We start from the raw sequence: 26223 nt of genomic DNA, 5'->3' as shown, positions 1-26223 counted from the left end.
TACATGTCCGACAAAGACGATATTGTATAATTATATTCAATATACATTAATTAAATATAAATCGTTTATATTTAATTTTGAATTAATAGTTAATTCGCCTTAGCCCATGATATTTAATCCGTATTAAATATAATATCTCAACATCACATATTTGACTAATTACTAGTCAAATAACTCGGACTAACTGGTTAGTCAATCTTGGCATCTACATGACAGTATTTTCATACCGTCACATCTCTCGAACGTATCCTATAGGTGTGACTTTTAGGGACCAGTTGATCACCGCCATCTGTATGACAATAACGTCAAACTTTTCTAGCAAGCCAACCGTTATTGATAAGCGTGGATCAACTGATAATAATACCAAAGTATGCCCTTTGATCCTTTTAGAGGTTTATAAGTCCTTGCACTAACTGTTAAGGACACCAACCCCAACATTCTATACCAATCATGCACTGTGCTCAGTCTTGTTCTGTGGTTACTTACTTTATTCTGGTCTGCAGGTCGCCTTTTAGGGATTGCTACGCTGTCACTTCTTCGGATACGCTGTCGACCGATCCCGTTGTTCTGAACGTGAGGGCTACCACGGCTTTTGCAGCCTCGACAAAAGGCCTACTCCTCACCATGTACAAAGCCCACTCAGCTTCGCAACCTTCCGTTTCTTTCAGAGTTACGTCAAAAAAATTATCTTCAGTTCTGGCATTCACAACGCCAGTACCAATCGAATTGCGCCACTCTTTGCGCACAATTCGTAGTTTCCTTCGTATGTATGTTCACTGGTCAGTTAGTTTGGCTACTGGCTGATTTTGTATACGTTTTAGTTTAATATATGCAGTTTATTATTGTCAAAAAAAAAATTGATAATTGACCCGGAAATAACTCGAACCTGGAATGACCCGACCCGACTTGACCCAAACTCTTGCAAACCCGAAACTGACTCGACCCAAACCCGACCCGGTTGACCAATTTGCCAGATCTAGTTACGCGGCAACAAAACTCGGTCAAATTCGGGAGTCACACTTAACTCCCGCCACTCACTCGGGTCAGCCTTTTTAAATCGGGTGGCCGGCCCGTTGGGTTAATTACTTAATTTGGCGGATCTAGATGAAAGGGATTTGGGGAGTAATGAATTTGAGCACAATTTTTTATTACAAAATGAAATGGATTATTAAAATCGTTGAATATCATTCCCCCATACACTCGTGTTTGGTAAGTAATCGTCTAGTATTGGCGTAATGGCCTTATACGGAAGAGAACGGTAGTTAGCAGTGACGATTCAGGAAGACTGGTGAGTAGAATGAAAAGCAAATAAAAGATGAGAAATTTGAGCAAACAATTCAGATAATCCAATTGCAATGGCCTCCATTATCAACTTTTTCGTTGACCCAAAACACCAAGCTTTACGAAGAACAATTTTCGTTGTGTTATTGGGTCAACTTGTTTCCTTTATCATGGCCATTATTGGGTTTTCCTCTTCTTATTTGGCTAAGCTTGGTAAGTTATCTCTCTACCCTTTTCATTTCGTTTCATTTCATTTTAACCCGGATAGGTTATGCGGAGTATTTTGAAAAACGTATACAATCAAATAGAACCGGAACCCAAGAGCTCTATTCAATTAAGCTCTTGAGAGTACAATTTAGTTAAGTTCATTTTAGTTTTTTTTACAGAGGTTGAATTGGTGTTTGATAGGTGTTGATGCTCCACTCATTCAGTCATTCTTCACATACTCCTGTTTAACTGTTGTTTATGGGGGTATCAGGCTCTTTCGCCGTAAAAAAATGATGGTACTCTACTCTTCTTTGCATATTGTCGTAGTATCTTGACTCATCTAAGGTAGTTGTAATTTGGGGTTTTGCATTTCAGGTCCCCTGGTATTATTATGCTCCTTTAGGCTTTGTAGACGTTCAAGGCAATTACTTTGGTGAGTTTTGCGAGAACTAGGATCATGTTCTTTGTATTGAGTCGTAATTAATTTGTTCTTGCGACATTTGTAAACATGAAAAAGTTTAAGAAACTTGATAAAATGTTTATCTGATGATCCCTCAATTGAGTTCATAGGTTGATGCTTGGTTGATTTTGATCTTGTGTTTTGTGCAGTTATTAAGGCGTTCCAGTTTACATCCATTACGAGTGTGACATTATTCGATTGCTGGACTATACCATGGGTAATGGTGCTGACATATTTCTTCATAGGCACCAGATACTCCATTCGGCAGTATTTTGGGGCTGCAACATGTATTCTTGGCCTTGGCTTGGTGCTTCTCTCTGATGCTGGGATTGCCGGTGGAGGTTAAATTTTGTTTCATCTTTTTTAATATTTGAGCCAACCTTTAAATAATGGAAATGTTCCTTCTTTCGTTTATGGGCTAATAGTTTCAGCTGGATTCTATTTTCAGGTGGTTCCAAACCTCTTCTTGGTGATGTTTTTGTAATTCTTGGGACACTATTTTATGCATTGAGCAACGTTGGCGAGGTAAATTAGTGTCTGCTCTGTATAATTTAACTTCCATTGCTGTCTCAGGCAGATAGCTGCTATAAGTCGTAAAACTGTTGTGGAATAAGGTACTAGATATTGTGAGCCAAGCATGAATTTCCTGTGATATCTGCCACAATTCTTAATCATATATATGCAGTTGTATCTAGTTATCTACTGTTTTATTATATACGGAGTACTATGTAATGTTTCATTGGTTGCAGGAGTTTTGTGTTAAACAAAAGGATCTTGTTGAAGTTATTTCAATGCTTGGTGTTTTTGGATTGGTGGTCAGCATATGTGAGATGTATCCTTTGTTTCTGTCTCTCTGATACTAATTTGTGTCAACCATCCGCGCTAACTGTTAGTCGTTCCTTCCTCAGAATTTAAGCATTATATCAGCTGTATATTCATCATATCAAGAGCGCTCGTGATGGGACCGTTCCGTGTTGCAGTTAATCACTAGTTACTTTTGTGTCGGTCATATAAGTTGTTCCGGTCTAGTATCAACTGTGTTAGCCTTGTTTTGGTAAAGTCGCCATATTAGCTAGTTATCGGCAATATCAGCTATTCTTGGCAGAGTGAACTATAGTCCTTCAAGTAACAGGAAATGTTGACGTAGTTAAACCAATATCCTTTACGTACGGTCAATAATTAATACCTTGTATTCATAAACTTATTAAATGCGATTTCATATCCTTAATCTTCAATCAGCGCTCTACTAGAACGAGACACTTTGAAGTCAATTGAGTGGTCTTCCGACGTGGTGAGTATTTTACTTATTTAACCATGATATCAGTCCCTCAAAATAAACATCATCTAATTGCATCTTATTCTTTCTGATTGTACAACTGTAAGGGTGAATATAAATATGATAATCACGTGTCTTTAATTGTGTTTAGATATTAGGGTTTGCTGGATATGCTACGGCAACATTTCTTTTCTACACACTTGTTCCTTTTTTGCTAAAGGTAAGGATAGCCCTCCTATCGTGTGATATTTCAGTTAAATATTCTTACAAGGGATTGTAGACTTGTTTAGTTGTAGCTCTAGTCGGTAGATACACTAATAGTTCATCAAACTTAAGAATGATTGTATTCATATGATTTCTGATGTAGATAAGTGGAGCCACACTGTTCAATCTCTCCGCGCTTACCTCTGATATGTGGGCTGTCCTTATTCGCATATTATTCTATCATGAAGAGGTACTGTTGTCAAACATATCAGCTTATACATGATGTTTCTCCTTTAAAATCCCTATGTAAATTGTATTTGTGCAGGTTGGTTGGCTGTATTATGTTTCATTCGCAATTGTGGCTCTTGGACTTGTCATTTATTCAATAAGGTTCATCTTGACTCTCTTGCTTCTTCTTTTTCTCTAATACCCGGTAACTTTTAACTTGATGATTTTTCTGTGGTTTTGATCTAGTTTTTACGATTCTATCTATTTATGCTTGACTGGTTGGATATTCACAATCTGAATTCTGAACATTGCATTACTTTGCTTTCTGATATAATATGAAAATGACCTTTATCATTACAATTTTGACAGTGAGAATACAACAGCAGAGAGCCATGTGGATGGGCATCTGAGGGACCAATATCAAGCCCTGGCTGTGGAATGCGCGGAATCAGGAGGCCAAACTCATGTAGCTTGAGGACATTAAAGTGTAGAATTCATTACTCTGTACATCTTTAAACGTACTATCTATAATTGGATTACTATGTAAACGATTAAAACAAATGATTGGGACGAAGAAAGTATAAACTTAGTATGTACTCCGTAATACACATATAGTCTAATGAAACCATGTCTATCCTATGTATATGTACTCCGTATAAACTTACTCTTTACGCTAGGAGTGCCTGATTGGGACGAAGAAAGTATAAATTTAGAATGTACTCCGCAATACACATGTAGTCTAATGAAAACATGTCTATGTATATGTACTTTGTATAAACTTACTCCTTAGTCCTTACGCCAGTAGCACTTCTAGTACTTTAGTGTAATGTTGCGTTACATTAACTTTGAAAATCTGAGTGTGTAATTTTATTTAAAATGTTGGACACGAGTTTTTAAGTGAAAAAACAAGAATTTTTAATTCAGGCCAATCAATTACTCCGTTCTTATGAGTTTAGATATATAAAGATTTGAATATCTTTTGGTTATATTTGAATTCTGTTCAGGTTCGGTTCAATTCAGATTAAGCCGGGTTTCAGCTACCATTCATGTTACTCATATTGGGTATTCAATTGGTTATCCATTTCACTATTTCCGATCGATTTTTCGTGTTCGGTTTTATTTTGCCACGTCTACAAAAAAACAATTATAGTCCATATTCTCAAATTGACCCTGGAATCCAACCAAAACCTTTAGACCGTAGAAACGGTTAGATTCCAGATTAGGAATGATGATAAATGGCGAGTGAGTTGTTAGTTTGAAAATGGCAACAAACAGGTGAGATTGTTGTTGGATGTAAAACAACATAACAATGGCGACACTTTCAGATTTGTTCGTTGGCCAAAAACATGAAGCTTTACGGAAGACAATATTTGTTGTGTTATTGGGTCAACTTATTTCCTTCCTCATGGCGGTTACCAGCTTTTGTTCTTCTTATTTAGCTAAGCTTGGCATGTCTTTTTCACTTTCTATTTCCTTTCCTTATCATTTCCGTATTATTTAGTTCGATTCAGTTCAGATCAGGTCAATTCAGTTTCGGCTTTCAACTGTTTCAAGTCAACTGAATTGCTTACCGGATTCTTACCACTCCGGGATATATCGCATTGAATATTTCTCATTGCCGTCTCTAATGGTGCCAAAGACTCATTAAACTGATTGCACTTCTTTTGATTATAGCATAGGGTAAGGGTGTGTACAGCCGGCCCCCTTACCCTGCAACTCTGCAAGTTGCGGGAGCCTTTGAGACACTGGGGTAATACTGTTGTTGTTAGCGCTAGATTAAAATCTGTATATCAAATATTCTATCAGTGGGGGCGCTATAGAAGATTTGACTTGTAGAGCATCTGAAGCTTACAATATGATGATGTTATGTTTATGTTTGCGTTTGATTGGTATTGATAGGTGTTGATGCTCCAGTTACTCAGTCATTCTTTACCTACTTGTGCTTAACTGCTGTTTATGGGAGTATCAAGCTGTTTCGGCCTAAAAAAATGATGGTATACTTTATTTTTTGATTGTTCTGCTCCTGTCTTCTCCTCATGCTACTCAAATCAGCTAGTTCTAATATGGGGTTTTGCATTTCAGATCCCATGGTATTATTACGCTCCTTTAGGATTCGTAGACGTTCAAGGGAATTACTTTTGTGAGTTTTACAAGTCTATAATTTGCTGGCTTTTTCCTGAAGTTAGTTCAGTTTTTTTTTGCAGTTGTTTCATAAATAATTGATTCAGCTGTAACCACGTTTCTGTGTGTTAGGTGATAATCGAGTGGATGTCGTGAGACTCGTGTCATCTATAAAACATGAAAAAGCCCTGGAAATTTAATAAGAAGGTGTTTCACTTGTCTAATTATTCCTCAATTGATGATTTCAACCATGTTTTATTTGCAGTTACTAAGGCATTCCAGTATACATCCATTACAAGTGTAACTCTTTTCGACTGTGGAACTATACCTTGGGTAATTGTGCTGACATATTTCTTCCTTGGCACCAGATACTCCATTCGGCAGTATTTTGGGGTTGCAACATGTATCCTTGGCCTTGCCTTGGTGCTTGTCTCTGATGCTGGGATAGGCGGTGGAGGTTAGACTTTGTTTCATCTTCAGCTACAGATAATAGAGACACATTTATTTTGCATTGTTTGTTGCTGTCTCTACTCTCTACTGATATGAGTGCACTATCAAGAGCATAGATTTCGAAGAACCCTTGAAAAAGTATGAAAGTATGAGTTTTGAGATTGTCCTCATTTATGTGACTACTACCTCCATCTCAAATTTGACCGTAAATTTTGCCAAATGTATTTATAGAATTTGAACTTTTCTCATGTGTGATCTATCAAAACATTTATTCTCACATCTATTTAAAAATTTGAAACTTTAATATATTGTAATAAACATATAGGGCAAAGTCGACATTGTTTCACCACCAGAGTTAAATACGACATTTTAAATGGGATGAAGGCTCTAGTAGTTTGGCCTTAAGTGGATTTGTGTAGACTCTTCTCTTATGATTTATGCCCTCAACCACTAATATTGTAGAAAGAATTACATATATTGTTTATGTCATTTGGATTAAGTAACAACTAACAAGAATTGAAAGGTTTCTTAGTAATTATAGAGAAATCGGAAGGAAGGAAAGAACCTCACTATTGTTAACTTTTGCTTTGTCCAAATCGCAAAGATTTGCGAGGAATGGAACATAAGAGTGTTACTACAAAACATTTTATCTTTACCGTTCCATTCAAGTTCCATGTAAATATGTAAGTTGTCATTAAACATACAAAAAAGGTTTGATTCCTTCAATTTCCTTTTCTTTCCACTCAATTCATTCTTCCAAATAAACTATGAGAGTATTTGGAGCAAAAGCAGTTTGTTATTGAATTGGCTTGAAGATATATGTTCGCAATCTGCCATCAGCCAGTGTATTAATGATCTGCTATAACTCTTGTAGTCATGTATCTGTGCCCGTTGAAAAACTGATCCTTAATTCATTTCTAGATTAATGATTTCAGCCAGTAACTATTTTCAGGTGGGTCCAAACCTCTTTTTGGAGATTTTCTTGTAATCATCGCCACACTATTTTATGCATTGAGCAATGTTGGTGAGGTAAATTAGCTCCTCTGAATTCAATATACTATCCATTTTTTTTTGGTAGGCAGATCTGCTGAATCACATACTGGATAATCTAGTATGAGCCAAGGTTGAAATTTCTTATGTTACATGACCAACATCTGCAACAATCATATTTGTGTACTATTTTATCTTACAAGTTATAATATGTATGTTTCGTTGGTTCCAGGAATACTGTGTCAAACAAAAGGATCTTGTCGAAGTTATTTCGATGCTTGCTGTTTTTGGATTGGTGTTCAGCATATGTGAGATGTATCCTTTTTTACGTCTTTCTAAGTACTATAGTATATTACTAGTTATCTGAACCATTTGCACTAGCTTTTCTGTTCACTTCTCAGAATTTGAGCATTATATATGTTGTGTACTCCATGGTATTTAGTCGTGGTATCGGTCACGATCGTGGTACGTGCTATGACATGGTGGGGTGCTAATGTTGCGGTCTATCCTGGCTTATTTTTATATTGGCCAAGTAAGTTGTAGTCGGCTATCAACTGTATAAGTCTTTTTTTGATCATGTATTGGCCTATTGGGTATATTGGTTTTGTCTAAAAGCCTTCATAGAAATATCAGGGTGATTAACTGAAAATTATTTATTTACGAGTGATACGTAGCACAATGCTGATATTTCGTATAATGTGGGTATTCATAAATCCTGTAATGTGGTTTCATATCCTTAACCTTCTATCAGCGCTCTATTAGAACGACAGGTTTTTGAGTCAATTGAGTGGTCCTATAGCGTGGTGAGTGTATCTTATTTGACCATAGATTCAAATTCAACATCTAATTTCATCTTATTCTTTCTGATTGTATAATTGCAATGGTGGAACTGTGGAAGTAATTTATCGAAGATGTTGGTCATGTCTTTAATTGTTATTAGATTTTAGGGTTTGCTGGATATGCTGCAGGAGGATTTCTTTTCTACACGCTTGTTCCTCTTCTACTACAGGTAAGGATATAACCCTAGAGTTTTGTATACTCCCTCCGTCCCGGTCAATTGTTGTCCTTTTCTTTTGGCACAAAGACCAAGGAAAGAGAAGATGACCAATGACTAAATGACAAGTGAAACAAATTGAATGAGAATGATCAAATTACTTATCAAGTTCATTCTTAAAATAGAAAGGACAACAAATGACTGAGACACCCCAAAATGGAAAAGGACAACAAATGACCGGGACAGAGGGAGTATATGTTATGATTTCATATGGCAGACAAGAAAATCTTAGAGCTGATCTGTTATAGCTCTGTAAATATGTTAACAAATAAGATCCGTACAATAGTATTGTTCTGTTATGATTTCTTATTTCTTTTTATGAATGTTCTAATGTAGCTAAGTGGAGCCACAATGTTTAATCTCTCCGCTCTTACTTCTGATATGTGGGCTGTCCTCATTCGCATATTGTTCTATCACGAGGAGGTACTGTTTCTAAATGTATCATCTTATTTACGATGTTTCTCCTTTCTTTTTATTTCAATAATTAGAATATGCCACCTCTATCCCAAATTTACTCTCCTTTCCTGAACTTTGTTGCTGATGTGATAGCCAAAAAATCATATGCTTGTATATTGTCTATGTGCAGGTTGGCTGGTTATATTACGTTTCATTTGCAATCGTGGCTCTTGGACTTGTCATTTACTCCATAAGGTTCATCCTGCTTCTCTTGCTTCTATTTTTCCTTTAATAATATTCGTTGGTTTTTTACTTTAGAACTTTTCTGCGTGATTATTTGGTGGTTTTGTCATTTGTCAATTCTATATGTTTACTTTTGAACTGCAATTCTACAACCTGTGGGCAAAGGAAGAATATAATGTTTGGGTGGCTAAAGTACTCACATTCTAGTTCTGATTTTTAAATTTTAATTTGATTTAAAGAAGTGGTTTCAAATAGCACTGGTTGTCATGCTGTTTTGCACAAACGATTGCCTACAGATGCGAACAGACCTAGCTTATGAAGCAACTATTATCAATTAATTTAGAACATTGGTGGGATAATCATTCCTCAATGCTCAGCAAGATATTGACCCTCGATGTTCACAAATACTATCCTACAACCAGTTGTATAATAGCATTATACAACTGCCTCAAAGTTGTTGAGCTCTTGCATAAAGTTGTTGAGCTATTTTACAAGTTATTGAGCTATTTTACGAAGTTATTGAGCGTAATAATTATTCTGTTAATCTCAATAACTTTGTATCATAGCTCGATAATTTTGTTAATAGAGCTCGACAATTTTGTAACGACGCTCAATTACATTGACTAAGTTGTATATACAACCAGTTGTATAATACATTAACTGAGGGTGTTAAGATATGATCTCTAAGAAGCATTTCTAAGTTACTGTTTGAGTAACTTTTGTAGAAATAGATAGATCCCAGTTCTATTCCTATATTAACATTTGCGATGTGTGTGAAAAGACAATTATAAACTGTAGGACTAACTTCAAGAATCTAATGAATTAGCTAATAAACTCCCAAATTGCATAATTTTCCGCAATGTGCGAAAGCCTGACGGAAGCTGGATATATAAATTGAATGTCACTCTACAACACACCAAAGAGGCTTAACCACAGTAATTTGTTTCTACTTTGAGTTAACCCTATTATGCTGTCCAAATTCATGCTTTAGTAGCTTTCTGATGTAGCTCAGAATGGTGTTTCATCTTATTATTTTGCTGATGTCGTTGCTAATGGCGGAACATGGGATGGGTAAAGGATTGATATTTTTTATTACCCTTAAATGCATCGTTCATGACTTCATGCATTCCCGTTCGGGTTTGATTATGAGCTTGTGGACCGTAGGTTACATGTTCGAATCCCTATGGCTGGCTTATTAGGGTGTTCCATAGGTTCTGGAGCAAGCACCTGAAAGCTTGGATAGAATTGCGAATATCCTGTACCAACTAGTTTAAATACTTCCTTCTAATCCAAATACACCACTGTTGGGTTTTTGGATTTGAAGTTAGCAAGGAATAGTTCAGTACATTATTGTGGTAAATTGAAAAGAGTTTTGTTACGAGCGTCATCCTAATACTACTGTACCGGATTGCTGCTTTTCGCAGTGAGAAGAATTGTACAGCAATGACGTGTCCGGATGAGCATTTCAGCAGCCAATACCAAATCCTCGCTGTGGAATGTGCCGAATCAGGACCTGACACTCTTGTAGCATGAGATAACTGGAAAGACTGAAAGCAGATAATATTAACTTCACTGAACTGTACTTTTATATAGACTTTATTTTAGTACTCGTAGGAGATATATGCATTGTTTTCCGAAGTTCCAGTTAGCTTTCTATGATTTGATCCTGCTGTGAAGCTGTGAATATGTGACCCAATTTATTTTGCTTTAATGTACTGTCAATAAGAGACTAGTCTCCTGTAAAACAGTGCTACAACAATTTATTGTGAAATTAGCGATGAATAATAATGATAACTGATTGAGGTAGTCCCTAATCAATTACGGAGTGATTAAGGGGGTCACTCCGTAATAACCAGTGGGTTAAAGAATCTTGGTTCGATATTCAACTAAAGTGTTAACAATCTCTTGCAAATTCTTCAAGTATTTTTGAAGATAGAACTTCAAACAGATACATACCAAAGAAACCACAGGGACTTCTTCTGTACACTGTCACGAACTCGCAACCTTGTAGCTAGAATGTAAAAGATCATGAAAGATACTCCCCCTTTATGGCTTTATTCATCCATTTTCATACATGTACTTAAAATATGCTGTGGAAAAATTTGAACTAATGTTTCGAAATGAAATTAGTGGAGCGAGCATAAAAATACAGCCTCTAAAAGCATAAAAACCATAACATAAAAGTACTTTACTTTTAAGCATAAGGCCTGTTCACCCGTGAATTAATTAACTTAACTCATCATCAAAGAAAATGCTTTACATGAAATAATAGAGCACATTCCAAATAGCTGGTCTTGCTTAAAAAGGCACTCCGTTTTAAACTTAAGAAGGGTTAAATATTACCCAATATCGGTATATAAGACAAACCTTTTACCTTGTCTCATTTTGCTTTTGTCCTATTTATTCCATATGGGTATACTTAATCCGTTTTAAACTTAAAACGAACAGTATCCGTCTTAAATAAGAGTTTGTGAATTTGAAATGGCCGACCTGAATGAAATAGGAGGGGACAAATCTACCTGGAGGTGGGGATAATCCTAATTGATTAAAGCATTTTGTTTTGTAATGGACTTTGATTAAACCATTGTGAGGTCGTATTATGTTTGGATATTGTCGGCTCCAAATCGCTCGAGTCAGGTCCAGTGTGGTCTAGTATTATTCACCCCATCTCAAGACATACGGAGTATATATTTTGTTTTCGAGTTTAAATGATCAAATTAAATAAGACGTCGATTGATAATTACGTATCATCAACCATTCAATCGATTTAGATCCTCATCCAGGCCTGAGTTTGTGTGAGTTTTGGATCTATTATCCCCAATATTTTTTGGGGGATCGCGTGGGTTATCTTCTTTTTTCTTTATTTTTTATTTATTTTTATTTTTTTTGCCGAGAAAACATTTATAACATGTTTGTTGTCTTTTTGGTCTAAAGAGAAATACAAGGTGAATATGAGGTCGACCGAATATGAACTCAGGAGTATCACTTATAATTTTTTCTACGAAACTAGGAGTACATCACATGAGTTTTATATGAATATGTAGAATAGAAAATAACTAGATACATCACATGAAGTTTATATGAATAAGAGATATTTTACTAATCCTTATCTTAATACAACTTTGATGGGTTCAAATGTTCTATCATAGTTCACTCATGCAGAAAAAATATTTTGTGTTTACTATAGAAAAACTTTTACTAATTTTATGCAATAAAATAATGTCAAAAGGTTTTGTACTATGGTTTTATCCACATATTGGCAAAAGGTAAAAGGATACAACCATCATGAAATCATGATTCAAATTAGTGAAAACCAAACAAGTGATTAGATAGGATAACCGAAAAATACCGAGCGACAATGTAACTAATTAATTTTTTATTAGAGTGTAAATTCATGTCTCTCATTAGGGTGTAAAGATGGAATATCATTTTTATAAATATCCACAATATATAATAGATTCGAGGCCTTTTGAGAAGGAGCTCAAAAGTAAATCCGTGAAGATTTGACCCAAATCGGACAATATCGAACTATTATGGACTTAGACATCGGTGCAACAGAGGTCCAACAAGAGATATCGACGCTTCCACATAACAAGTAGTATCACAACCCAAGGTTAAACGTGGGCCTAGGCCCTAAAATGTACAAATGATGGAGTTTGGAGAGCGGAATAGACAACATTCGCAATACACGGATTCGTATGCTCGATTTGACAGACTGTTTTCAAATCTCAAACCCATGAGTTGAACATTGGTACGTTGGTGAAACATCAAGTCAAAACTTTGAAGCTGACGTGCACTGTAAGGCATGGAGCTTCTAGCTCGGGGTGGAGTCTTGAGCAAGCCCGGTCCAAGATGAAATGGATGAAAGGCGTCATAAATTTGTTGGACGCTAGAAACCGTTTGTGTACTAGAACTGCTTTCCAGGTTGGATGTCGGAGACCGCTGTGTTCTAGGACTTATGATTAAGTGGCGGATCCAATCCAAGATATATATGAGAGGGAGATGAGTTCGATATGTAAGTGTAGCACAGTCCAAGTCGGACACATGGACATGCAGAACCAAGAACATGTGAAAGCACTCACTTGACCAGGCGGTGACATGTGGCGTAGACATGGCTCGGTAGTATGGTGTCTTGGTTAAAGGGAGGTTATCAAGACTTGGTAATGCTTGGGGGCCTTGAAATTAGGGCTGCAGAGTGTGAGGAGTTCTCCGTGAAGGTCAAGGTGCGAGTTAAGATGATGATCATTGGTTTGAGGAGAGGATTATTAGGATGCAAACCAATGTCCTACATCAGTGGTGTAAATATGGAAGATCATCTTTATAAGTGACTACAACATACTCCCTCCGTCCCGGTCAATTGTTGTCCTTTCGTTTTGGCACAAAGACCAAGGAATGAGGAAAAGACCAATAACAAAATGACAAGTGGAACAAATTGAATGAGAATGATCAAATTACTCATCAATTTCATTCTTAAAATAGAAAGGACAACAAATGATTGAGACACCCCAAAATGTAAAAGCACAACAAATGACCGGGACAGAGGGAGTATAATAGTACGAGGCCGTTGAAAAAGGAGTTTAAAAGTAAATCTGTGAGGGTTTGACCAAAGTGAACAATATCGTACTATTATGAATTGCGACACCAACGCAGTCGTAGATCATGATAACAAAGAGGTATCAACGCTTCAAGATAAGACTCTTAATAACCAAACTGAGCCATTACCGATTATTTAAGACAACAACCCAAATAAGATTGTTTTTGATTTCTTTAGAACATAGAAGGTACTCGAATTAATATGATTGATGAATTGCGTAAGAGTTTGCAACACTACACCTATTTATAAGTGTATATATATACTAAGATACACCACTCTTATTTAAAGAAAAATGATAATCGCACTATACTTTTGTTATCGTTAATAATTTTAGTAGATGAATTATGTCTTCCCTATTTTAAATTGTCTAAATTTAATAGAATACGATACTTACAATTAATTTAAAATAAAATTATTATTGTAAGAGGTCTTAAATTAAGACCATTTAAATCAAGATTTACTGATTGAGATAATCATGCTACTAATCCTAATCCTAATGGATGAAAAACGTGGAGCGTCACATGGAGTAAGACATGACAAAATTGACAAGTAATCCTAACAGACGATGCCAAATATAATAGAGCAAAATAAGAAATGGCCGACGTAAATGAAACGTAAAGGGGCCCATAAGGAGGTGGACGTGTAGGTAGACGACGCGTGGGATATGTAAAATCACAACACGCCACTTGATTCAGTAAGTGGAGTTGGCAAGTTATAAAAGCATGCACATGGCCAGTTAACCATTTCTTACAATTATACATTTCATTTCTTCATCATTATAATTCTTAGAAGAAGAGAAATTGTGAAATTAATCGAAATAATAACAAAAAATGGGAAGTGCGACATTTATCGAAGTCATTCTCGCAATCTTGTTGCCTCCTCTTGGTGTTTTCCTTCGCTATTCTTGCGGGGTATGGAATTCTTTCTTTTCTTTCATTACACGCTTTTATCCATCCAAGTTTATTGTAAAACTGGCTGGTTCCTTAAACTACTACTTTTATCCATTTACATGTTTGTTTGATTTGTGTAAAACCGCCTTACCCTTCTTCTTTTAGGCAAATTTCTACCTTCAACATCTTTTAAAACACAGTTATGACCTCATGATTCCCAACTATGGAGTAGAGTTTATTGAAATTGTCTTAGCATAGTGGTTAAATAGTACACTCCAGCCATTTATCCCAATCGCTTGTTTGTTTTTTTTTATTCTGTGTGATAGTTTTCTTAATCAAAGTCAAATAAATGACTGAGACGGACGGAGTAGTAAGTAGTTAAGTCTAGATTATTGTCAATACAATAGGTCTTGTGTGATGGATATAAGGTACTTGTCTTTATCCTCTTGGGTGAGTTAGTTTTATATCACCCACCCATCTAGGTAGTACCTAGATACGCCAAAAAGTAGAATGCATAGAAAATCACAAATTACTTGTCTTTATCCTTCTATGTGGATTTTATTTGATCCGTCACAAGCTTGTGACGGATATCAGCTCTCACAATGAGAATTTGTGTTGTCAATAATTCCCAACTATGGAGTCTTACACTAAGGCTGTGTTTGTGTTTGAATTGAGAGATTTGGAGGAAAAAGAAATAGAGTGAAAGTTAGGAATTTAAAATCCCTTGTTTAGATAGCGAATAGGGTGGAAGCAACTGGATGGGGAGAGATTTAGAGGGATCTATTTTCTCTTGTCCAAGCATAATCAAAATCTCTCTACAATAGATAAGATTTAGAACAAAATTGTATTCAAATACACATTCCATTTGTCCTCCCTTTCTCTTCCCTCCTCCCCTCACCTCCATTTTCCTCCACTTTTGCTAGGCCTGTTTGGATAGCAAAAGGGTAGGGAGGGGGAAGGAAGGAGGGAGGGAAGGGAAGGGGAGGGGAGGGAAAAGGAGGTGTAGGTGTTTAGATACAATTTTCCTTCACATCTTGACTATTGGAGAGATTTTGATTTACTTAAGAGGGAAAATGAATCTCGGCCTCCAAATCCTTTCGCGTTCATTTCCTTCCGCCTTATTTGTTACCCAAACAAGAAATTTTAAATTTCTTACTTTGTGTCCCTTTCGTTTCCCTCAAATCCCTTAATCTAAACACTTTTCTAAGATAAAGTGATGGATCATTTGTGGTAATTATTAAATGACAAGTGGACAGTAATGGACGATATATAAACTTAGAAGTTGTAAGTATTCCTAATATAAAAGGTAATTTAATTAATGGGACACCTCAAAATAAAATAGAATAGTCAAACAAATATTCGAAAGGTAGGGGCAACTTTTTAACTGTATAGGAGCTCTTATAAGTTTTAATCCTTGCTATTGTATTTTAAGTTTGAAATCTAATACGTTTTTGGTTATAAATGTGAAATGCAGGTTGAGTTCTGGATATGCCTAGTGTTGACATTATTGGGATACCTTCCTGGCATATTATATGCGCTATATGTCATTGTTGCTTAGAACTTGTATCTATTCATACTGTATTTCAATTTCAATTTCAATGTATGTACTCTGTCTCTAGTGTGATATATCATCCATTGTAATTTGTAAACATGTTATCCACCGGTTCTACTCTTCAATGAACCGGACTTGGGTTCATGCGTTGAGTGACCCTTGTGTTGTTATTATTGTCTCTGTTAGACAAATAATTCCAATTTGTTGATTTCATTTACCTATTAATGTATCATCATATTTTGTTTTGCTAAATCTTGAGCGATAATATTTCTCTATCCGAGACTCGCACAATATACACCTATGCGTATATTTTATTCATATGACATGAATTCAGAGAATGCAAGGGAAGTATATTTTCATCAAATTCGAGATCAAACCTGGGCCTCTAATAGCATGTTAAAACATGAAATGGGCCTAGGTAAGACCGAAACAAGGAAGTTTCATCCTAAAAATCGCAATAGGAATAGTTAACGCGAATAGTAGCCATTTTGGTTTTTAAGAGCATCTGCAAAGGTGTATTTTAACCTTCTCATATCCTCTCTCTTTCATCAAATGAGGAGCCTCATTTGATGAAATTTTATTTGATCATGATCATGAGGTAATCTCAAGTTACTATACTAACAGTCTTATTATCTTGGGACAATCGGTACATGAATTCTCAAGAAAGACCGTTTTACGTGTACAAGACCCTTATAATGAACATCGGTAAATGTTGTTTTATTACCAATAAATTTCTGTTGTTTTATTACCAATAAATTTCTGTTTTTGAAATGAAATGGGTTTACGTAATAGATTCTCAACATAAACTGAAGAATCTCTGCTTTCTAGGGTTTCCTTTGATGGAGTCGTATAGTCCGAATAACATTGGTTTCAAATATAATTGATGGATAACCATTCCAACCAAAACCTTAAGGTGATGGTTGAGGCCCAACTATTATAAATATTCCTATTACGCTCCCTCACTCAAATGTCCGTTGGGCTTGAAGAGTGGTTAGTTGTGCACCGGCTCCCCTGTACCATCATGTGCTGGGTTTCCACTTCGAGTTTTTGAGGAGTTTTGAGGTTGCCAGAATTCGAACCCTGACCTTCGGTCACACTGGCTCTGATACCATGATAGATGAACCATCTCAACCAAAACCTTAAGGTGATGGTTCATCTATCATAAATATTCCTATTAATAATTAAAAAATATTGGTGGTTTGAAAGGATTATGAACAAGTGTTTTTTTTTGTTTAAACCATCCGGTAATCCGAACCACATTGGGCCGACTAATCCGGATTTCGGGGCGTATCCAAGGATTACAGTATTTAAACCCCTCCCAATCGCAGTTGTGGGGGATCGATCCGCAGACCTCCCTACCAAGCGCAGCCCCATGCTACCACTCCGCCAACCAACGATGGCAATGTGGATCCGCATACCTCCCTACAAGTGTAATGTGGTGTTTGTCATTCAGGAAGACTCATGGTTTGGGATTTGGTACTAAGCTCAGGTCCTTTCGCAGAAAGCAGCGGTGGATTGAAGGACCGTACAAGCCTTCAATCCACCGAAAGCAGCGGTGGATTGATAAACCGTATAAGCCTTCAATCCATCGAAAGCAGCGGTGGATTGAAGGACCGTACAAGAAGATCCACCGAGATAATGTATGGAAGAAGCCATTCCTCCGATCCTCACCATCAAAAGACACTATCCTCGAGAACAAGTAATCCCGGTATATTGTTGAAATCTCTTCTGAGGCCGTCTTAAGCTTAACATAGTCGCTTTTCATGATATGCTGATCATTTAATGATAGCTTGAATGACTATGTTATAAGCTTAAGACGGTCTTAAGCAAGAGAAGCTCGTTTGTTTTTTTATCCATTTGATAACAACCATTTTGCAAAGTACATTGAAGTAGTTGTACACTGATATTCTAATGTGCAGTGCCAGCAGTGGTATTGAAGCTAAGCAGCCCAACAAGAATGGAAACACGATTGCCACTTTCGTTGACGAGGATGATTGTTTGAGTTCCATTGAAGAAAATGTAAGTTTTCTTTGATTATCGTCTGAACTATTATTCCCTCTATTGCACCGTTGTTGTCTTTAACATTTGATTATCGTCATGTACTACGCAACTTTTACCATTTTGTTTCACAATTGCAAAGTTAAATTGGAATTTTCCTTTAGGATGAGGTTCTTTTTGAGGGTATTGGACTCAAGGGCCATGCTGTAGGAGACATTCCCGGAGTTTGTTTAAAGGTTGTCAAGGTTCTGGTCCGTCACTTATTGCTCAGGAAGAGAAAGAGAAGCCTATGGCGTAAATTATTGCGGAGGATGCAGTATGATATATTGTGGTAGAACTGTTTTTTCAAGCTGTTTTTTGCGAACAATCAAGCTATTTAGTGACTACGAAAAATAATTTTGAGATTCTTACGTTATGTTTACCTTCATGTCTATTTTACATTATTGACTCGGTTACAAGTATCACATATGACACTTTTAGAGTGTTCGACTTCAGGTCGTTGCTCAATCTATCCTTTCAGTTAAGGTTGCATTTTTCCATGAAGCTGGCTACTAGACACAACCTTGATGTTCTTATATAACAATACAACTCTCCTGTCATCTAAAGCTTGTTGGCCAATATGCTAATATTTTCATCAATTTTAAACCTTAAATTCCCCTTATGAGATCAAGTAATTGCGAAGTGGGTCGTAAAAGGGTTCAGTTGTGCAACACCTTAAGAGAGGAAGGAGGGAGGCAAAGGGTAGGCAGAATAGATCTCTCCAAATCTCTTTTAACTGCTACTCATTCTATCAAAATGACATTGTCTCCATTTTTACCAAGTTAATCTAATGCCCATTTTTAGTATGCAACTTGGTGGTGTAAGCATGCTAGTGAGGTCAAAAGAAAACAGTCGAGCAGAATACGAAGTTCGCAGTAACAAAAACCCAAAACAGGGCAAACTGTAAGAAGCAAACATAGAGCATGGAAATAGAACTGTAATTAGGGATCAACAAAATTATGTAACGAGTGTAGTACTGACTACTGAGCACGAATAACATATGTTCAGACTGTAACATTACATTAATTTTACCATTCTTAGCAATCCTTCCCATCGAAGTTTACTATGTTCTCATGAGGAGGCATGGCATCGATTTTCACGAATGCGTCCGAAGTCAATACAGTCAAAGAGTTGCTTTCCTCTACATCAGAAACAAGATTCTTCACTGCAAAAGGAGTCCTTGACCCTTGGTTGACTCCATTATCAGGCAACGAGGATGTGCAACTGAAATGGGGCCCACCATCAGCAACAAGATCAATAACCTGATCAATCCCCGACTGCAATTCATTTTCCTCACCTGCTTCCTTAATGGCAGCAAAGTTGTCGAGTAGTTCAGAATTAGTTTCAGGTTGATCATCAAAACTAGTCTCAGACGAAAGTTTTTCAGCATAATCATCTTCAGACACTTTGTAATTTAGTTCTAACGCAGACTTTGTTGAAGTAGATTTTGGAAGTTCAATGGTAGGGTCAGAGCCGCCATTAACAATCATAGTAGCTGAGTCCTCTAGCTCACCACTTGGATTGTTCTTGGTTTCTGAACAAGACTCAACGTGTTTCCCTCCATCAGTATGTTCAGCAACGATGCTATTTCTCTCTGAAGTAGACTCAGCTAACGTATTGACCAAAATTTCAGAGAAAGCGCCAGAATCATTATCACTAGCTAAGTCCACAATGTCAACTTGAACTTGTTCAGTCAATATCGGGATTCCGTCACTTTTGGCTAAAGTATTTGTCGAAACTTCAGAGAAAGTGCCAGAATCTTTACCACTTTGTAAATCCACAATGTCATCTTGAAGTTGTTTAGTCAGTGTCGGGCTTGCATGACTTTTGGCTAACGTAGTTATCGAAACTTCAGAGAGAGTGCCAGAATCATTACCACTTAGTAAATCCACAATGTCATCTTGAAGTGATTTAGTCAATGTCGGGCTTGCATGACTTTTGGCTGAAGTAGTTATCGAAACTTCAGAGAGAGTGCCAGAATCTTTACCACTTTGTAAATCCACAATGTCATCTTGAAGTTGTTTAGTCAGTATCGGGCTTGCATGACTTTCGGCTAGCGTAGTTATCGAAACTTCAGAGAGTGCGCCAGAATCATTACCACTTTGTAAATCCACAATGTCATCATGAAGTGGTTTAGTCAATGTCGGGCTTGCAAGACTTTTGGCTAGCGTAGTTATCGAAACTTCAGAGAAAGTGCCAGAATCATCACCACTTTGTAAATCCACAATGTCATCTTGAAGTTGTTTAGTCAATGTCGGGCTTGCATGACTTTTGGCGGACGTAGTTAACGTAACTTCTGAGAAAGTACAAGAATCATTACCACTTTGTAAATTCACAATGTCACCTTGAAGTTGTTTAGTCAATATCGGGCTTGTTATCAAAGCTTCAGAGAATGTGCCAGAATCATTACAACTCTGGAAATCCACGATGTCATCTTGAAGTTGTTTAGTTAATATCGGGCTTGCATGACTTTTGGCTAAAGTAGTTATCGGAACTTCAGAAAAAGTGTTAGAATCATTACCACTTGGTAAATCCACAATGTCAGCTTGAAGCTGTTTAGACAATTTGGGGCTTGCATGACCCGTGGCGAAAGTAGTTTCCGAAACTTCAGAGAAACTCCCAGTATTAATACCACTTGGTAAATCCACGTTGTCGTCTTGCCGTTGTTTAGACAATTTGGGGCTTGCATGACTTCTCTGAGGATCAAGTTTGGTAGATCCAGGCCTTCCAGCGGCTGACAAGGACAATTTAACAACACTGCCAGGCTTTGCCTTGCTTGAAATCCCAGAAGGACTATTGTTCCCTGTGGCTGATTTCAGAAGGTTACTAGGTATCGCCGAACGAGATCGTGCACTGCCACTTGGAGTCTTGGTACCAGCTTTTGCCTGTGGAACATGCCACTCAGTTAGATCTATGCCATGCGTCAGATAGTGAAACAACAACAATAACAACATTACCCTAGTCTCCCGAGGACACCCGCAAATAGCGAGCTAATGGGTGGTTGAATGTACTGAACCTTTGGGTTGTTAGCAAGAGAAAGAGGAGGTTTCTGAATGACCGAAAATGAAAATGCATCCAACCACTGCTACTTCCATGAAAAGAAGCGCAGCAGCTTGGCGAGCTATTTTAGTCAGATAATGATACATGTAGAAGAAAATACACATGTCACCTACAAGCACTCAATCAGCGAATTTTAATAGGCGTGGGAAGAGAGCTTAGTTCGTATAGATTTCTTTCGCCCAATCTTAAACCTATGTATCCTAGTTGATGGTTGGTGGTTATGACACAGCAAAAACTCAGTTAGAAAAGAATAAAAATGCAAGGGAACTAACCCCATCAAAGAAGCCAATCTTTGGTGATGGTAATCGAAGGCCTGATGGTTTCGCCGAACCAGGACGGGCCTGAGAGAAAGCAGGTCCTGTAGAAGGCTGCTTTACAACCTGATAATCATGGCTATCCAATGCTTTGTCGTTGGAGTGCATTTGCATATTTTGAGAGAGATTCCTATCTGCAGTAACGTCTATAGTAGTGGAGCAATGTCTCAAACTCTGATTTTGATTTACTGTAGCATTTGAGGAAGAAGATTCTATTGACCATTCACTAATAGAGCTTGCTGGAGAGATACTTGGAGAAAGATTTGAGGTCGACTTCACATAAGCCGAGAGCTTACACTCCCCTGGTTGAGATTTACCCTTCACTGGAACTCTAGATGGTGTTCTAATTTTGGAACCAGGTGGCAGATTTGCATTCTTGTCTATCTTTCTTCTAACATCTAAAAGAGATTTTCGAATATTTTCAGATGAAGACAAACTAGTGGCCACCCCCAAACTATTTTGGGAATAAGGTTTTTTGGTGGTTGATGTATTTGAAGAGCTACTAGAGCTGTCATAAGAAGAGTGGGAACTAGGTATTGCGTTTCCATTAAAAACTGATGAAGCAGAGAGTCTTGAGGATGTCAAAGCTTTTTGTGAAGCGTTTCTAGAATCAACTTGACGAGGGCCTTTTGAAATCAATGCTTCTTTCCCAACACCTATTCCATCCAAGATTGAAGTTAACAGACGAGAGTCCAAACGTCGGTGGACAGCAACAATAAAGAGTAGATGTAATATTACCTTTCCCGTTTCCTGCATGATGGATTTCTGATTTGGCCCGGGTGGTGCCAACAGACATTCTCTTGCTTGCAGTTGTTCCTTCCAGGCTAGGTTTACCAGTTGCCGCTGGTGACCGAGGCAACGTCGAGCTTGACTCTTTTCCCCTAACAACAGGCTTTATTCAAGGAATAGAAAGTCAACAGTAAGTCCAACTATCATACTGAATCTTGAAAGTCCCGTTCAAATTTCTAAACAAGCGCTTAACATTATACCAAAAGCTAAAGTATACTCCTAACAATTAATGACATCACGGAGTCAAAACGGAAGAATTGTCAAAGTACAAAGTTTGTTCGACATCACTCTTAAGATTGCAAGCGACATACAAAGTTGCAGGGTTAAAACACATGCCTTATTCACTTGTTTGCTAATTGAAGTTGGCTTTAACATCCTTGATGCTGCAAGTCCTTGAGCAGCAGGAACAAGCTTCCTAGAGGCTAATCTGGGCTTCACCTGAGAGAAAATTACCCGTCATATGATGTTGTCAAAAAGAGGATTATTGATGAAAAATTAAATACATCTTAATGGTGCAACTTACTATATTGCCAGAAGAAGGCTGACCTATCTTCCTAGCTGCAGGACCAAAATACACAGTTTAGTTCTCAATTCCAAACAGCGAAACAAGAGCGGAGTCTGGTCTCCCCATCTTACTATAGAGCATAGATGTGACTAGTTAGAATGCGAGTGGCATAAAAGGTTGGTACTCTCACTGAATTAACTAAACTACTTCCTAAAATAAAATAGGTTGTTATAGCAATGTCATCATAGACTAAAAATATGAAAAACTAGGAGAGAGATAAGTCATAACTCGTGATATGTACAGGCAGCAGTTTCAGAATCCAGAGGACACTAATAACGCACAACCAGCTCATGAGTGCCTCCAACAATAATAGCGGAGTTAAAAATCTGATGACTAAGCATGCTGAGTAAAGTTCATCTTTTAATTAATGACTCTACAGAGGCACACTAGGGGACAAATTTTGAAATTAGAAGAAAAAGAAACCACCAGAATGCAACATTGATGAGCTTGTCATCTAAAAACTGTAAATTTGTAAGGAAACAGCCCTCAAATCCAACATTATTGCTGACTGTACACAAAAGAACAACTAGCCAAGTTCTACATCAGACAAAGGAAATGCTAAAAGCTCTTAAGTTATGAATTTTCAAGCAGGGCCTAAAGAAAGGGTAAAACTTTACTTACAGCGTACATTTCCAGATTTTCCTTCTACGTTGTCGTTCCCTGAAATGGATGACTTACTGCTTCTTTGAATTGAGGCTCTTATATCACAAAAAAGATCAGCCTCAAGGCTTTCCAATGTCAAACTGTCACTCTCAAAGGTGGTTATTGAATCAGTTGATTTGCTTAACTCCTCTTGGATCCCGGGCAGCCGATGATTTTGCTTTGGACCTGTCTCAGCGCCTTCCATTATGCTTGACAGCTCTTCAGCATCGAGAACTCCTGCAGAAGTATCAGACATAGAAATCAATAATGAGTGAATTCGATTATAGGATATAAGTCAAGAGCACAGCAGATAGAAATAACGAATAAATAAATCTTCCATGATGCATACCAGCGCTAGTGAAAAAGGCAGTATCCCAAGCCAAACTTTTGCGCAGATTACACTTTCCAGGTTTCCTAGGTCTTTGGACTGCCAACAAATCAGATGGTTTCTCTACATGTGTCCCTTCTTCAAGGATGTCACCTTGATTATCTACTGCGTTGGCATCTGTCAAACAAACAAAATGGGCTTATCAGCAAATGCAACGCCAATATGACATGTAACGAATACAGCAACTGCTTGTACAGTTGTACCCAACGTAGTGAATTAAAAGCACGCAATCCCAGAAAGCTATGAAATACACTCCCTCCGTCCCGGTCAATTGTTGTCCTTTGGTTTTGGCACAATGACCAAGGAAAGAGGAGGGAGTCAATTACTAAATGACAAGTGGACCAAATTACTCATCAAGTTCATTCTTAAAATAGAAAGGACAACAATTGACTGAGACACCCTAAAATGGAAAAGGACAACAAATGACCGGGACAAAGGGAGTAGTTTGCTTAATACATTAGTACCACCTAAACTTGGATACTTATGTTCAGGTACAAAGAGTGAAGAACTCATGCCACAGTGCAGAGAGCTTGCTTGAAATCAATGGCGGACTAAGAATTTGAGTGCTAAAGGATTAAAAGGGAGAAAATTTACTGGCAAATCCTACATAAATCATTAAATAGTGTACTAAGTGCACTATGGGCAGAGAGCTTGCTTGAAATCAATGGTGATTTAGTGCAACAACATTTCTCAAACAGTAGCCTAGATCTCTAGAAAGCAAACTCTACTGCGAAGAAAATATTTAGCTAGGATCTGAATAAATTACAAAAGACAGGAAACCGATAGCACTCAATCTGGGGTGTAATACAGCCTAAGGATTCTAATGCACTCAATCTGATTGCATGGACTTAGGATTTGAATTGTACAGCATTTTTACGACAACGTAAACAGGTTGCATTGTTCCACTGAAGTTACAATATCCTATTGTTTTTCTAAATTCTAACAGAAACCGTAACAACACACAACATAATCTTTAAAATAAACAGTAGTTGACGAACACGGCCAGAGCGAATACTTTCTTCAGTCTCACCAACTTAGCACGAGTGTGATCTAGTCAAAATTAGACCAGTCAATATAGCATCAAGCTCAAAAAAATCAACAGTTTTCAATCGACGTCACATCACTTAACTGTATAGTGCATTAATCAAATACACAACTGGTTGTTAGAGTAGTGTTATCATCCCATCCCAAAGGCAGACATCAGTATTTATCAAAATTTACGAATTTACGCAACAACATCCTAATACACTGAACCCCATTAATAATCAGCAGAAATCGTCATCATATGATTGACGCCTTACCATAAGTATCAACCCTGAAAGTTACAGCATTCATTACCCTAGTAAAAAAATCGCAGTCACAATTCGATTGAATTAAATTTCACACCGATGAATCAAGTAAATAAGAGTTTGGTATAATTCTTTAAGTACAGTAACAAGTAACAAGTAGGGTTACGGATCTTTAGAAATGAGAGTATTAAATTAACAAAGTAACTGAAATGTAAATTGAGACAAAATGAGTGAATTTTAAAATAGAGTAAGCAGTAATTAAATAAAACCTGAAGAAGAAGAGAGGAGGAAATCGTCGTCGAAAGCGGAAACGTCGATGAGAGAAAAACCATTGGTATCTTGATCGAAATTAGAGGAATCAAGATCATCCATGACGACAAGTAATTAATAAATGAGATATAATTACGAAACAAAAAAGAGGAACATTTATTCAGGAAAATTGAAATTGAAATTGAAATTGAGATGGAATGAGGAGTGTGAGAGGAGAGAGATGGGGAGGAGGATTGAGTAGTGGTGAAGCGCAAAAAGGCCTACAGTTTTGAACTTGAATGTATCGGCGCTTCACCTACTTTATACGCCCACTATATATGCAACGTAGTCACACTCACACGGGTTCGACTCTTTTAACTAGTGTTTAAGTTTAACAACCGAACTAAACCGAATCGAACTGAACCGAAAAGAAAACCAATATCGTTGTATAAAATGAGATTCAAAATTTACTCCCTTCGTGTCTTATCTACTTCGAAATATTAAAAATGTACAGTTTAAAGAGTACAAGTAAAAGTTATAAGGGTCATACATGATGTAAGTGGGTTAAGTGGAAGGATTGTATGGTTGAGACACAATGTAATTATGTAGGTGCGATATTAGAATATATTTTAGAAATAATCAAATAATGAAAAATGGAAGGTGTTTTAGAAAGTGACGGAGTAATTTATTTTGTTCAAAATAAATATCTTATGTGAGTTGTTGTGGTTCTCAATGTTAGGTGGGAACTGCCGTAACAATGGTATTAGCAAACAAGAGAAGAGAGAATTTATCGATAACAAAGGATTAAAAGTTGTGTCTGTTATGGCAGATGCCACTGATAACTTGAAAACTATTGTGGCACGATTGTGGTGGTAATCATATTATACCGATAGTTCCCCCAATATTAACACTTAGCACAGCGGCCAAAGGACTCGTCCACTCTA

General features: G+C 37.2%; 4 protein-coding genes across 5 annotated transcripts; 3 read left to right on the top strand and 1 right to left on the bottom strand.

Moving 5' to 3' along the window:
• The first annotated feature begins 1202 nt into the window (after positions 1-1202).
• LOC141592198 (uncharacterized) lies at positions 1203-4299 on the top strand. The gene is made up of 11 exons (XM_074412793.1): positions 1203-1494; positions 1690-1784; positions 1864-1921; positions 2098-2289; positions 2397-2473; positions 2698-2780; positions 3188-3239; positions 3376-3444; positions 3592-3678; positions 3754-3818; positions 4026-4299. Exons 1-11 carry the CDS (start codon positions 1356-1358, stop codon positions 4129-4131), a joined length of 1023 nt encoding a protein of 340 aa, XP_074268894.1. The 5' UTR covers positions 1203-1355; the 3' UTR covers positions 4132-4299.
• A 519-nt stretch (positions 4300-4818) lies between these two features.
• On the top strand, positions 4819-10713 carry LOC141592197 (uncharacterized). The gene is made up of 11 exons (XM_074412792.1): positions 4819-5104; positions 5556-5650; positions 5739-5796; positions 6043-6234; positions 7180-7256; positions 7450-7532; positions 7969-8020; positions 8158-8226; positions 8608-8694; positions 8858-8922; positions 10335-10713. Exons 1-11 carry the CDS (start codon positions 4966-4968, stop codon positions 10441-10443), a joined length of 1026 nt encoding a protein of 341 aa, XP_074268893.1. The 5' UTR covers positions 4819-4965; the 3' UTR covers positions 10444-10713.
• A 3533-nt stretch (positions 10714-14246) lies between these two features.
• On the top strand, positions 14247-16163 carry LOC141592196 (low temperature-induced protein lt101.2-like). The gene is made up of 2 exons (XM_074412791.1): positions 14247-14415; positions 15869-16163. Exons 1-2 carry the CDS (start codon positions 14335-14337, stop codon positions 15950-15952), a joined length of 165 nt encoding a protein of 54 aa, XP_074268892.1. The 5' UTR covers positions 14247-14334; the 3' UTR covers positions 15953-16163.
• A 2739-nt stretch (positions 16164-18902) lies between these two features.
• LOC141592195 (uncharacterized) lies at positions 18903-25953 on the bottom strand. Of its 2 annotated transcripts, XM_074412790.1 has the most exons (9): positions 25300-25953; positions 23703-23858; positions 23333-23590; positions 22670-22704; positions 22483-22584; positions 22096-22249; positions 21316-22013; positions 20505-20868; positions 18903-20279 (listed from the first exon to the last, which is right to left on the bottom strand). In XM_074412790.1, exons 1-9 carry the CDS (start codon positions 25400-25402, stop codon positions 19021-19023), a joined length of 3129 nt encoding a protein of 1042 aa, XP_074268891.1. In that variant the 5' UTR covers positions 25403-25953; the 3' UTR covers positions 18903-19020. The 2 variants fall into 2 exon arrangements, with proteins under 2 accessions (XP_074268891.1, XP_074268890.1); XM_074412789.1 differs by having other exon boundaries at positions 18903-20868.
• Between the last annotated feature and the right edge of the window lie 270 nt (positions 25954-26223).

This window comes from Silene latifolia, chromosome 7 (genome assembly GCF_048544455.1).
Source record: "Silene latifolia isolate original U9 population chromosome 7, ASM4854445v1, whole genome shotgun sequence".
NCBI classification, from domain to species: domain Eukaryota; kingdom Viridiplantae; phylum Streptophyta; class Magnoliopsida; order Caryophyllales; family Caryophyllaceae; genus Silene; species Silene latifolia.
This window is presented reverse-complemented; position numbering and strand designations above follow the sequence as displayed.

Bases quoted from the DNA above. Each gene is read 5' to 3' on its own strand.
- LOC141592198 (XM_074412793.1), top strand. From the start codon at position 1,356: ATGGCCTCCATTATCAACTTTTTCGTTGACCCAAAACACCAAGCTTTA. The intron at 3,445-3,591 runs GTAAGGATAGCC...TTTCTGATGTAG, and splicing joins TTGTTCCTTTTTTGCTAAAG to ATAAGTGGAGCCACACTGTT. The intron at 3,819-4,025 runs GTTCATCTTGAC...CAATTTTGACAG, and splicing joins CTTGTCATTTATTCAATAAG to TGAGAATACAACAGCAGAGA.
- LOC141592196 (XM_074412791.1), top strand. From the start codon at position 14,335: ATGGGAAGTGCGACATTTATCGAAGTCATTCTCGCAATCTTGTTGCCT. The intron at 14,416-15,868 runs GTATGGAATTCT...TGTGAAATGCAG, and splicing joins TCCTTCGCTATTCTTGCGGG to GTTGAGTTCTGGATATGCCT.
- LOC141592195 (XM_074412789.1), bottom strand. From the start codon at position 25,402: ATGGATGATCTTGATTCCTCTAATTTCGATCAAGATACCAATGGTTTT. The intron at 23,859-25,299 runs GTTTTATTTAAT...TTTGTTTGACAG, and splicing joins CCTCCTCTCTTCTTCTTCAG to ATGCCAACGCAGTAGATAAT. The intron at 22,014-22,095 runs GTAATATTACAT...TGGATGGAATAG, and splicing joins TCATGCAGGAAACGGGAAAG to GTGTTGGGAAAGAAGCATTG.
- LOC141592197 (XM_074412792.1), top strand. From the start codon at position 4,966: ATGGCGACACTTTCAGATTTGTTCGTTGGCCAAAAACATGAAGCTTTA. The intron at 5,797-6,042 runs GTGAGTTTTACA...TTTTATTTGCAG, and splicing joins CGTTCAAGGGAATTACTTTT to TTACTAAGGCATTCCAGTAT. The intron at 8,923-10,334 runs GTTCATCCTGCT...TGCTTTTCGCAG, and splicing joins CTTGTCATTTACTCCATAAG to TGAGAAGAATTGTACAGCAA.